Source organism: Haliotis rubra, unplaced genomic scaffold (genome assembly GCF_003918875.1).
Source record: "Haliotis rubra isolate DU_JTF1 unplaced genomic scaffold, ASM391887v1 Scf213, whole genome shotgun sequence".
Taxonomy (NCBI): Eukaryota; Metazoa; Mollusca; class Gastropoda; order Lepetellida; family Haliotidae; genus Haliotis; species Haliotis rubra.
Window position 1 is genome coordinate 178,234 of NW_025766148.1, and position 13,520 is coordinate 191,753.

Consider the following 13,520-nt stretch of genomic DNA (forward strand, 5'->3'; position numbering starts at 1 on the left):
TTCGTAGTTACATCAGCATATGTGGCGGTGGTAGTGGTATATTGCATTAAAACCGTTGTACTAGTTGACGTAGCAGTTATGTCAACGGTAGGCGCATTATTTGTAGTTGCTGTGATAGAAGACGTAGGAACAGGGATCCTGGAGAAGGCAGCGGTACTGCCAGTAGTAAACGTAAAAGTGAGTAAGCGTTGTTGACCATAGTAGTATATATTGTTTGAAGGACGATATGAACTTGCTGACTTCCTGTTACAGGGAGGGCCGTACTTGTTTCAGCTGGTCGACTGGTATGTGTTGTCTCTCGGGCCCATGGTTATATGTACACTGGAGTGTATTGTCGTGTCGTGGATATATGGTGGGTACATCAATTTATCGGTATCAAGTGTGTATGCTTACTCTTAAAATTAACTCAATCGATCATGTAGTCATGATCAATTGTTTGTGTGTCGGTGGTCGTCGTCGCTAATGATATCAGTCACTGAATTGTCTGGTCCAGAATGGACTTCAGGTCACCATCAGAAAACTTTCTTTCTGAGTGTGGAGTGTACTGTTGTGTCGTGCATATATGGTGCATATATAGAGAATACTACACGAGGTCTCATTACATACGAATTATACGAAACGAGTGTCCTTCCTATGTTATCTGACCATAGGACGGTCACGAGTTTCGTATAATTCGTATGTAATGAGACCGAGTGTTGTATTTTATTTATTACCCACGTCTTACATGCATTGAATTTACAAAATAGCGTATTTTTGTTATTGTTATGGTTTCAAACCGAAACCGGTTCCATAAAGAGGTTGCGGAAGAATTTTGTTCTGTAGTACACTTTTGCATGACGTCACACTGTATTGACGTCACTACGCCATTCTCGTCTGTCCCCTTGGTAACCGACGTCACGATGCATGTCAGTTGTCATCGCCTCTCGTACAGCCTCCTATAGTAAACTACTCCGTAGCACCCCGTTTCTTGGTTTGCAACTGATTCACTCGGCTAACATCACTGGTGGAAACATTGCATTTATGTTTTCCGACGCATTACACGTCTCAGTTCGACTCACAATTAAACAGCGACACGGCAAAGTTCGCAATGTTTACCTTCCCACAACGCATCTAAGTTGTAGAATGAATGAATTCACGTGTTTGTTATGAATGAACAAGTAGTTCCGTCACAACGTGACCTAACTGAGAGGTCATCGGTTATCCAATCAAATCGTTAGAATCTCAGGTCAAGTCGTTACGCCACGGGTCAACGCGGTACGACACTCTGTGACGTCCGAGATTAGTATGCAACTACCCACACGTTGACCACGTGGGTAATAAATAAATTTATCGGCACCAAATGTGTATGCTAACTCTTAAATATATTCAAGGATCACGTGGTCTTGATTTAATTTTGTGTGTGTCAGGGGTCACCGTTGCTCACAAGTCAAAACATTGATTACACAACAGTCTCGTTTCCTGCTGACTGGGTTCCATCCTATTGCGCAACTTCCTACAATAACCAGACCAGAACTTTGAGATCAATTCATTCAACTGGATACATAAATATTAATCAGTTTTATTTGATACATCTAAGCACGTGTATATTGCAACACTACGCTGCTTCTAATCCTTGCAAACACGTCCTGCAGCGTGCTCTGTCGTACACCGTGCTCTGACAAACGGAAATCAGGAAATCATGGAAATCTCAAAACGAGACTCTGCCGCTAGAAAAGTTTGGCTCTCTGGTACGGACTTGATAGTATATCAATCACATTGTGCGTTACAGAACTACACTGAATAAGCGCAAATAACACATAACAGGTAATTAACCTATAGTACCATAGTCAGAAAGTTGGTAGAGTTCACGCATTAATAGAATTACACAAAATATCCTGTTGTGAACGCTAACTTACAATGTTTGTCTTCAATGTGAACATGTATATGTTCCGTCAGGTATAAGACGAATTAGTAAAGACGTTGAGATGATGATTGGCAAGCCACTGCCGATGCCTGTAAAGGTCCTCTGGGCTCTGATAACACCGTCAATCTTGATAGTAAGTACTATACAGTTGCACGGTACAATGATGGCGTTGAAGTCTCACAAACACGTATGATACATACTTGTGTAAGTTTACATGTCAAAGAGGCTCATCATTATTATAATAGTATATCCCTCATCAGAGTAGCGTTCTAACCACTACCACGTTGTATGTATATTTATAGTCTGTTACTGAGTGTCCTTGGACCTGTTTCATATCCAGATCACTTTCATCTTGACACTTCTCCGCTATCAGCCACCAACCTACGGCAAGTACAAGTTTCCTAACTATGCTTCTACAATCGGCTGGATTATTGCAGTGCTGCCCCTTCTACCAATACCTGTCTACATGGTCCTGACTGTAAGGAAGCACATGGCGACCAATTCCCTGAAGAAGGTAGCACACACTTGTTCTTAAACTGTATCGAATATTAAATATACATATTAACATCAACCCTGCATCGCAATGTTAAAATGAAATGTAGACTACGCTATGGGCTCAACTGAACTGTCCTACTCCTAGTCAGTGGTTGTCCTGCGCTGGTCCCCGTGGTTGTTTTTTGGAGTAAAAATATCGTTAGGTTCAAGTTTTAAGAAACATTCTCTGATCATTTTTTTCTCAGATATTTATTAACTTCTTTGAGTGGCTTTTTAGAAGCTGGAAAGTACAATATAGACAACATTTATGGATAGCAACTTGTTTATTTCGTGAGTGCAACGTTTCGATACAGTTTCTTGTACCGCTGTCAAGGAGGAATATATTGTATGTAAGTTGGCTTTTATTAATATGTAGTCTCGATATGCTGAAATACTGCCGATGTGGAATTTTAACCCACTCTCTCACTCATTCACCAACTCACTCCTGTTTTGGTCCAAACAGTATATGACACGACACGATGGCGAGATTTCGCCGTGCTTGTTGATTGGCAAATGTCCACAGTAAGACCAAGAATATGAAGTGTGCTGAATGGAAATTGATTACTATAACTTTGTGGCCCATGCAGGAAGCATATGTACTATAGTCCCCATGGTCTCTAGTATGGTGATCTACCTTCAGTTGTTGGCAATCTATAGCCTGTTTTAATAATTTACTGTAATCTATAGTTAAACTGTTTTAGTTTGTATTACTAGTTTTAGATTCATATCTGTGATATTCTAGTTTCTTTACTGTCCTTTGTTGACAGGTTTTTATAATTTACCATTAAATAGTATGTATAACAATTAATTGTTCTCGCCACGATATGGCTGAAATATTGCCGATGTGACGATATATTTTAACTCACTCACTCACTATAACTTTGTTCTGAATAGACCCGTACACAGCATCAGTCATACAGGGTCATCCAAGCCTGATCTTGTCCTTTATGATATGGCCAATAAAACAAAGTGCTTTACATATACATGATATTGTTGAGCTCTCAGGTGTATTAACTATTAGCACAGTTGCTAAAGTGTGGATCGGGCGACGATCTGAGAGTATAGGGCGCTTTACCCGAGACCCCAAAACTGATGATTAGATTCCCGATTGAGCTCGATTTCTGTGATGACAGTTATCAGTGTTGTGTGTTCTCTTTTACAAATGTACTAACTGTAAACGCTTTAAAATGTTTATAACGGATACGTTGAACAGCAGGGTAACGGAAACGTCAATATATGTTTCCAGTTTGCAAACTAAGTACAGATGAAAAATCAAACCGACAAGCCAATTTACATATATGTGCTAATGAAACGACATGTGTGATAGGAATTCGCTTTCGTTGACAGAGTGTACGTCTTGCCTTGAGACCTGATGATGAATGGCGACCTGCGAAATCCAGAAACCGGCAGGATTCCATTGATGAGTCCACAACATAACAACCACCTCTCAAGACTACGCTCGCGGTGCTGTTCAAACAAAAATATGGAACTTTAACGTTTCAAGCCGTCTTTATTATTGACTAAGTGCACTAACAGTCCATCGCGACAATGTTAATATACTATAATTGCCACCTCTCAAATACGGCCCATCATTCCCATATTACCATTTGCTGATACACAGAAAATGAAGAGGCATTTTCTGTAGGTTGCGTTTATACATGTATGTTCTGTTTATACGCTTTCCTTTGTTGTAGCTATACAGACTTATACAACATATGTGAGTGAGTGAGTTAAACAACCCTTCCTCGCGCTTTATAACCCTGAGAAAATTATTTGTCAAGCGAACGATATCAGGGCGTTCAAAGAGTACTGACCTGTTCTCCCCCGACATTTTCTTATGACGATACCCGAAAGAGTGTAAGAGTCGCCAGAGTGTGTACTTTGATACTCTGAGGTTGTGTTCTTGCTTCAAATGCTTCTTTAAAATTTTCAGCAACATGTATTTGTTTGACTGCCTTACAAGGTTCTTTTGAAAGTTGTCCAAATGTTTTAATTTGTGTGATTTTGACACGACCCCTACCTGCTTCGCATCACCCTCACAATGTTTGTGTTCCAGAACATTTGTCAGTACCCTTGCTGATACTCCTAAAGCTTTTGCTGCCCGCTTACGGAATTTATTAATGGCATAAAATGTTTTGCCACTTTCGGCTTCAGCACGGAAAAAATCGTACACTTTAATCATCAACTGTTTCACGTCAGCATTCAACTTCATTTTCAGGCATGTGTATCCCTTGCACAACGAGATAGTGGCTGTTCCGTTTCTGCGGTTTCACCCCGCCACGACAGATAACAACTTTTGCGTTTTCAATGATGATAGTTTCTGAAACAACTAATTTGGTGGAGTCCGGAAAATTTTTAAATATAAGAAAGCTGTTGGGTATTAGTAAATGATAAACTTGTGTACTATTTATATTTATGTGGCAATTTTGTACAATGATAAAATTTGCAGTTCATCGGTCCGTTTGTGACTCAAACGGACTGTAGGGGTTGTCATGTCATCTCTTTTCACCGCGTTTTCCCGCTCGCTTTACTAGGTTCTGGGAGGAGCGTTGTTCAGTTCTGTGATTCGTAGAACTGAATAACTGAAGATTTAATCGAATTTTGTATTGTCGAATTTGCAACTGAAAAGGCAGCTTCATGTTTAGAATACAAATTTGAGCCTTGTTCAACGTTTAAAACCAAGTAAGGGGCAATGTGACCCTGAAGAGATTATGTTACTGTTGGATTGAGAAAAGTGTCATATCTCAAGACGACACTCAAAATAGCCCTTCAATTCGATTTATGACTTGTTTTGCCATAACACACACACACACTGTAATCTTTGTTGCTTAACGCTGCGCACAACAATATTCCAGCTATATGGCGATGGTCTGTAAATAGTCAAGTCTGGACCAGAGAATCCAGTGATCAATAACATTAGCATATGCGCAATTGAAATATCATGACATGAGAGTTCTGTAAACATTAACTTCTGAGTTGATATGGCCGTCAGATCATGATAATGGTCACATGACATCAACCCCCGTATTGTCAAATCACGATGAAGTATGTTCCCCAATCATAACTGAATTTTATATACATGTACTGTATTTGTATTAAAAAGTGAGTGAAGCACGGGCCTTTCTTGACGTGCGTAAATCCCAGATCAGTTTACAAGTTCTCTGAACGAATTGCATTATTTAGTAACGTCTAACTTTGGAACGTTTGTGTTTTGTTACATTTATTCAGTTCTTCAAAAATCTGTATTTGTAACGAATAAAAGGTAATATTCAATTTGGCCCATTTCATAGTTTTCATCAGCGATCGACCATTTTATATTTCGAGCCTAAATATTAACACATGAAAAACACCTTGCAACAATGTTAGTCATCAATCGTGTCTTATTCCACAGTCTGGAAGCATGAGCATGTTTTAAAGCAGTTTTAGGATTATTTATTATTTTGATCAAATCCCTCGGAATAAATAAATGGTTGATCTCTTGTGGTTAATAGATGATTGCAGAAGAAAACTCATTATGAAAAAAAAACCATTCAAGTCAATATGAACGGCCATTACAAGCCTATGGATCATCTCTGCATATAAAATTAAGTTCATTCAGAAGATCGCAGAAGAATCTCCGTTCGTCATCAAACTTACAAAGAGAAAGAATGTACTGACAAATATAATTATATTGCTTTGTTACATGGTGGGTAGTGTGAGGTCTTCAGCAATACAGCACAATACATTGCTTTGGTGATGCTCGGCTCAACGTATAAAGATTAATGGAGACGTCTATAGTGTAGCGTTTATATGCTTACTATATGCTACAAACAGAATAAAGGTTAGTAAAAACATCCATACACGAAGAAAGTAAAGGAGAACTTAAACATCTTGCCTCACTTTAGAAAAATAAAACGTTTCGAGTGATGCATAGGACCTCTTATCACACGGTAGTACTGTAAAGTTGGTTATAAAACTAGACTTTAATGTAAGAGGCCAATTATATCCGTGGAAAGTGTGCATCTAGGAAATGCGTGCATATGTTGAAATTACCATACGTTTTAATATGCAATAAAGTTATTTGGTATGGACGAAATGTCTTTCCTTGTCAATACCAGGGATGATGCATGTATAGGGAAAGGACATTGATCACCAACACTATTACAAGTTATGGCCTGAGTTGGAACGAAAGGGACAGGGAAACAGTCATCTTTCAACCTTCAGACCTGAAATCAACGCATTAAACACTAATAGGCCTTCAGACTGTCACACGTGTCACTCAGTACCGTGTATACCTACCAGGCACATCAGTACACGCCCTAACACGAAAGCAGATGATGTAAAACGTCTGAACAGAACAATTGACTGAAAGTGTTCTCCCAAATATAACATAATTTATGTTCTCTATGTCAATATTGTTGAACAATAACAGTATCAAGATCCATCTTCAGACAATCATTTCTTTAGCGCTTTGCTCTGTCTCGCTCGAACGTCATCAAGACTGCGACGAACTTAACTAAATCCGTGTTACATTCACGCGCGATTTAATTTACGGGTTTAATTTAGAGGTAACTACAGTTTACATTCTCAACACTATAATTTGCCTTTTCGTTGCGTTTATTGTGCTTTCTGTATTTTCACTGCTTGAAGTCAAACATACAAACATGTTTCCCTCACAATCAAACAAGCATAATTAACAAACCACCATGTTACAAATTCGAATATATATATATATATATATATATATATATATATATACCTTTCTTCAGGTGCGGCACGTACGCACGAGCAAAACATGAATTAGTAAACTGCATACCCGAAACATGTAAATAGGTCACAGATTTCGACTCCGACATTGTTCTCAGTCTCCACTACAAAACAATATAATGTACCCTACCTCTTGTTCTATATCTCTTTTCCATCTAAATATACCCAGAATATATATTAAGTTAACACCATAGCAAGTAGTATTTAAAACGTATCATATAGTATATCAAAGGTACTCGACCAAATAATGATTTCTTATTAAATGTTGTTCATATTTATTACCAATGTTATATGTCGCTCTGATATATTTGAGGTGGTTATTGTTTATCGGTTGTCTTGACATCTTGGTGGTGGTGGTGGTGGAATTGGGTTTAACGTCGTGCTTGAGGATATTTCGCTCATATGACGACGTGCATGCGTGTGTATGTGTATGTGCGGCTGCTTGTACTAGCCCAGACTTAAGCTGGTTTTATAGTGCTAGCCCACTGAGATACCATGCCGAAGTGAAGCATGAATACCCCACTCAGACACATTATACGGACTCCGAGCCGACCAGTCCTTGTTGTACCCATTAATGCCGAGCGCCAGGCAGGGACCAACAAGTACCATGTTTTAACGTCTTTTGGTATGACGTGGTCGGGGATCGAACCCGCGACCTTCCGCACTCCGGGCGGACGCTCTAACCACTACACCACGGAGGCGGTCCTTGACATCTTGACTTATGAACGACAGAGGCAGGCATCCAATGGGATTAACCTGTTATACCTTTCAGGTCGGTCGTTGCACACAAGTTAATTTACACTTACCAGGATTTCTTAAACGTAGTATTTTTGTGATTTTAATTTTGGCTGAAATTTCCTACCATCGCCAGAGACTGAAGGGATAGTATAAATCCAACTAGGGTCCATGCAGGTAGCAAAGGTACTGTAAGTCCCCATGGTCCCTAGTATGGTGATCTACCTTCAGCTGTTGGCGATCAATAGCCTGTTTTTATATTGCATCATCCTCAACAGTTAAACTGTTTTAGATTTGATCACTAGTTTTAAATATGTATCTCTGATACGCTAGTTGTTTTACTTTCCTTGGCAGGTGTTTATAATTTTATTCACGATATGGCTGAAATATTGCCGATGTGACTTAAAATCGTAACTCACTCACTCACTCACTTACCCTCGTGACCCGCCATGTTCCATCAGATTGTATCGCTGTGTCAGATACTTACCCAAGCGACATTAGATTATGTTGCTATGACAGATAGCCATGTTCCTTCTGATCCTAACCGGAAAATCTAAACTTAAATTCAAGCGGAAACCTGTTTGATTTTCTACTTTCAGGTGTTACTGATTATTTCGATGTTTTTACCTCGTGCCATGTTTGGTATCACTTCATATTTGACTGCAGTGTACACAATAACTCTGCTACTTATGGGTGTTGTTAAACGCTGATGTAAGAAAGAATATTATATGTGGCTTTGCGATGCTAATAACTCTTTGTGTGTATGTGTTGTATACAAACGAGCTCTATGTAAGCATTTCGAAATCGATTAATTTCCATAGTAACGTTTTATCGTCTGATGATGCAACCCATTCGCTGCTTGGAGAATAGGCACATTCCAGGAGCGAGACAACACTTGAACAGCTGATGATTCTGTCGGGACCAGTACTAGTGATATAGTTACTATAGTTACTATAGTTCTAGTTCTATGCCACCGAGGGAGCCCACCAAACCACCTACTACTCCAAATCTGAAACCGGCATTGTTTGACAACTGAGTTGTGCCCTGTGTGATACAAGTAACTTCAGGACATATAGTCAGATACGTAAGCAGACCGTCCTTATTTAATATTTAAACATTTAAATATTTAAACTGTGGCTCGTTGTGTTGCGAAAAGTACTTGTTTCTCAAACGTTTTCCACTACTTTTCAACTGCCACTCTTTTCTTCACGTCATATGCAAATAACGATTAGTAAGTTAAAATCTGAAGTAACATCGGCAGTATTTCAGCCCTATCGTGATAAGAGTTGTATATTAATAAAACATACTTACACAATATACACCCTTCCAAAAAAGTCACGCATAGGTCATTTTTAAAAACATTTACTATGTTAGTCTAAGAGCAATTATTTCATGTAATTTCAATGGTCAAACAAAATGACAAACCACACGTCTATAGACAAAGAGTTCGCCAACACAACATTGTTGTGTTTCTGTTTACGTGAGTGCACAAGATGGCGTCAAAGTCAGTACTCTTTATGGCCACCCTTGGCAGCAATTACTGCTCGGCACCGTCTCGGCACAGACTAGGTAAGTCTACGAAGTCGCTCTTGCGGAATTTTTCCCCCATCTTCCTGCAATGGGATGTCCAGTTGTGGAGGTGCCTGATGCGTGTTTTGACGTTGATGTGCACGTCTATCGAGTTCATCCCATAGGTGGTTTATCGGGTTTAGAGCTGGTGATCGGGAAAGCTTTTTGGGCGATCTTGGGCGGAATTGGACTGCAGGAGACGGTATGGTGAGATGTGGTGCTCTGATGGCGGGCAACTGCGACTCCCCAGCTTCAAGGCGACCTGTGGCGATGTTTCGATTGGCGGCACTCAGTCGAGACATAATGATTTCCTCATTTCCAGACAAAAACGAATGACAAAATTAAATACAACATTTGCCTTTTTATAGTGAACGATAACATAACGCGTGCTTTTTTGCTTGGTTGTACGAGCATTTTCCTTTGCAAGTTTTCTTGCTGACGTTTAGGCTAATATTTCCTCAAACGCTTCTAAAACAAGGGAAACTGTAAAAATTGCCGTGTTTTGGCTCTGTAGATGAACAATCACACAAAAATGACGTTTTGGAAAGATATATAGTATATTTGTTTGCCGCAGCTACATGAGTCCAATATTCTCAAAATCACCTATGTGTTTCCTTGTTTCAAGAGTGTAAATGCTTCTTGACAAAGGACAGCCAAATAGTTAGACTATCACAGATTTTACTTAGAGCTAGCATGACCATGCAAATAACAGTTCACGTTTTTCGTACGTTTTCGTTAATGTAACTATGGCATGAAGTGGGCGTGAGTAATTGGACTGGTGGTCCTTTTTCTTCAATTGCAGATCTCTTGTGTTAGGGGTTGGGTCCTGTTTTAATTGAACGTGATTCTGATTGTGCACTCGCTTTTGAGAGATTTTGACCCGAACGTGGTTCCATATTTTTACGGTAACTAGAGGCAATGTTTTCACTGGTTTAGAATTGCAATGCAATGAACATGTGCTTACCAAAGAAGAATTAATGTCGTTAGACAGATGCTAGACCAGACATTATGACTTCCATATCGAAGCTGTAGGTCAGATAACCTGGTATGGCTTCTTGTTCGCAAGGGGATATTCAGTTTAAATTTCCGGACCAATAAGTCTGGAGTTTCTGATAGTTTTTCAGCAAATGGGTATTTACTCACTACTGAATGTGGCCTCATGTTACGTCAATTTTATTGGATGTCTATCAATCAATAAAAAGACACTTTCAAGCCTACATCACAAACAACTAAAATGTTGTTCCAAGTTAATTCTAATCTGTAATCTCATGTTTGTTAGTATTGAAAAAGCAGTGTATATTTCGTCGCACATTAATCATGTTGAAGACTATCAAGGAACAGGCGGACAAACATGTCCACTTGGTAGTCTAAGTATAGAGTATAGAGCGTGGATCTTTGCCCATGCTTTCTGTCACTGATGTGTCTCGTCCAGGATCCATGAGTCAGTTTGTTTGATGTAATGTGTAGTTACATCGGCTATACTCTTGGGAGATTATGTTCAAATAATGGTTTTTAAGTCCATCATCTCATTTCATATTCAATTATATGTATTGATCCACCTCTGCCAAAAAGTACTGGATTTTGTACTTATGTAAGACTTTTTAATCCGATATAGCATATGTCACATTTGATTACTTTCTGAAAGGCATTGTTATTCATTACCGTACGATTAATGTTTCGTGCAATGATTCGTTTGCAGGATGTGTTATATACATGGTTAGACTAAGTGTAAAACCCTCACAACAGTACTAGAAATGTTTAAAAGAAATGTTTAATCCTAAAATCTCATGATACATTTGTCCACTTGCTAAAACGTCCTTCATTTACGGTCTGAAGTTGCAGACAAATTGCACTTGGCATCGTGTTTCCAGTTGAACCGATATTTCGCCCATATTCACACGCTGCAACAGTTGTAGTGATGACAGCAAAATTATCTACATCATAGTTGAATCACCTAAAATACGGAGTTATCATAACGTGCATTCTGTTGCCTGACACTGCAGAGGTCAACACGCCCACTTCTGTCTCTCTTGAAAAAAACCCGCACCTATTACAAACAATGAAAAGGCTTTGATCACTTCCTGACCAGCAATGAGATCACGTTGGGTAATTGGTCTTGCAACCAGTCAGAACTAATGGCGATGTTGCACGGTTTCTAAACTGATTGTTCAAAAGAAAGTACACACTTGGTGCTTTGGGATCATGTAAAAACAATGTGTACAGGTTGCCCAAACACCACATATATTGTAACTAATTGCGACTTTGTCAGCGACATATGTTCGCCATCAAATGTAGACGGCTTAGCCGATGACTTCTTTGATTGGCATTCTAGAAGTTGGGTAGATGAAGAAGGAGGACTATTTTTATGGATATACAACTTCTTTATTTTGTATAGGCGACATTAGAATCTATGTCGAAACATTGCCTATACAGAATAAAAAAATTGTATATAAAATAAGTCTTCGGTTTAGTCGATGTTAACTGGTTAACGACATGTAAAAAAGTGGCCGATAGCCCGGATGTTTACAGCACGCAGTCGTGTCATCACTGTTCATGCTGATGCATTGACCCAACGCTGATCCTGCTGAAAACGTCACTGTCAGTATCCAGTTGTGCAGATGAAAGGTCAAGTGTATAGTGTACTCCCTGTGTTTTGAAGGTGGGAGACGGCGACCTGCTTCACTCCCATGAGCATTTTCTACAAGACACACCTAAATTTGCTATATGTAATCTTGAATTAATTATTCTGACTGCCTCAGTGTAAACCTAATCTTGAGCATCAGGATCCTTGTCTGTAAGAGTAGCTGGACCTGTAACATGCTGAAAAGAGAAATCAATGCACATCTTTAAAGAGCCATGTCAGCATTATCGGATGTTAGTGAGTGAGTGAGTTTAGTTTTACGCCGCACTCAGCAATATTCCAGCTATATGGCGGCGGTCTGTAAATAATCGAGTCTGGACCAGACAATCCAGTGATCAACAGCATGAGCATCGATCTGCGCAATTGGGAACCGATGACATTTGTCAACCAAGTCAGTGAAACTGACCACCCGATCCCGTTAGTCGCCTCTTACGACAAGATAGTCGCCTTGTGATGGCAAGCACATGGGTTGCTGAAGACCTATTCTACCCCGGATCTTCACGGGTCTTATCGGATGTTAGAGGAACATGTGTTGTAATCCTTCTGGCGTAGGTTATAAACACATCAACATGTCACATGTATTACTACTATACACACAAATAAAACATAAGTTTGCAGGAGACATCCTGTTTCCATTATGTGTGACTCAATGCAGTAATTATGTATAGTTGCTATTTAGCTCACCCTAAATCCACTTGCATCATTATTTCAACATTTTGTGAACACATTAGGTATTGTTTTGTTTGTTCATATATTGTTTAACGACGCACTCAACAATATTCAAGCTTTCTAAATAATCAAATCTGGACCAGACAATCCAGTGATCAATAGCATGAACATCGATATATGCAACTTGGGTACGGTGACATGTGTCAACCAAGTCAGCGAGCTCGACCACCTACTCCGGTTAGTCGCCTCTTACAACAAGCATGGTTTGCTGAAGACGAATTCTATACCGAATCTTTATATTCATATCCCGGTTTATCAGATACTGACGCTGGTAGGTTTTTCAGTGTTGGAAGTATGATTAGCCAGATAGTAGGAAATTGAAATGACAAGGATGTGGAATTTCAGAAATTGTTACTCAAAATATATTCCCAAATAAACACAGCGACAATACCCCACATCCATACGATGTATCTGGTGAAAACAGAGTCGGTTGTACACGTATACAATGGGTACGTGTTTATGAGGCACTATCTTTTAATACCAGGTGTTCACTGCCCACCAGCAACGGCTTCTCATGTGTTCACCGGAACGGATGGTACAAGTCGAAGTAGGGACTTTCATTCTTCAAACTGTTGTGTGGCAAAAACGTCATAAAGGGTGACCACTACCTGCAAAACATTTGCCACTATTCGCAGATGTTGTTACTAACGAAACAAATCTGTG

At 39.4% G+C, this 13,520-nt stretch overlaps 1 protein-coding gene across 1 annotated transcript; it reads left to right on the forward strand.

Annotated features, from left to right (window-relative positions):
* Positions 1–27: 27 nt before the first annotated feature.
* Positions 28–3,874, forward strand: LOC124276767 (sodium- and chloride-dependent glycine transporter 1-like). Its single transcript, XM_046712422.1, has 4 exons — positions 28–352; positions 1,936–2,036; positions 2,244–2,417; positions 3,785–3,874. Exons 1-4 carry the CDS (start codon positions 307–309, stop codon positions 3,872–3,874), a joined length of 411 nt encoding a protein of 136 aa, XP_046568378.1. The 5' UTR covers positions 28–306.
* Positions 3,875–13,520: the final 9,646 nt, after the last annotated feature.

Excerpts from the sequence above, each read along its gene's own strand:
- LOC124276767 (XM_046712422.1), top strand. The coding sequence starts at position 307 with ATGGTTATATGTACACTGGAGTGTATTGTCGTGTCGTGGATATATG. Across the intron at positions 353-1,935 it reads TGTCGTGTCGTGGATATATG|GTATAAGACGAATTAGTAAA; the intron begins GTGGGTACATCA and ends ATGTTCCGTCAG. Across the intron at positions 2,037-2,243 it reads TAACACCGTCAATCTTGATA|ATCACTTTCATCTTGACACT; the intron begins GTAAGTACTATA and ends TTTCATATCCAG.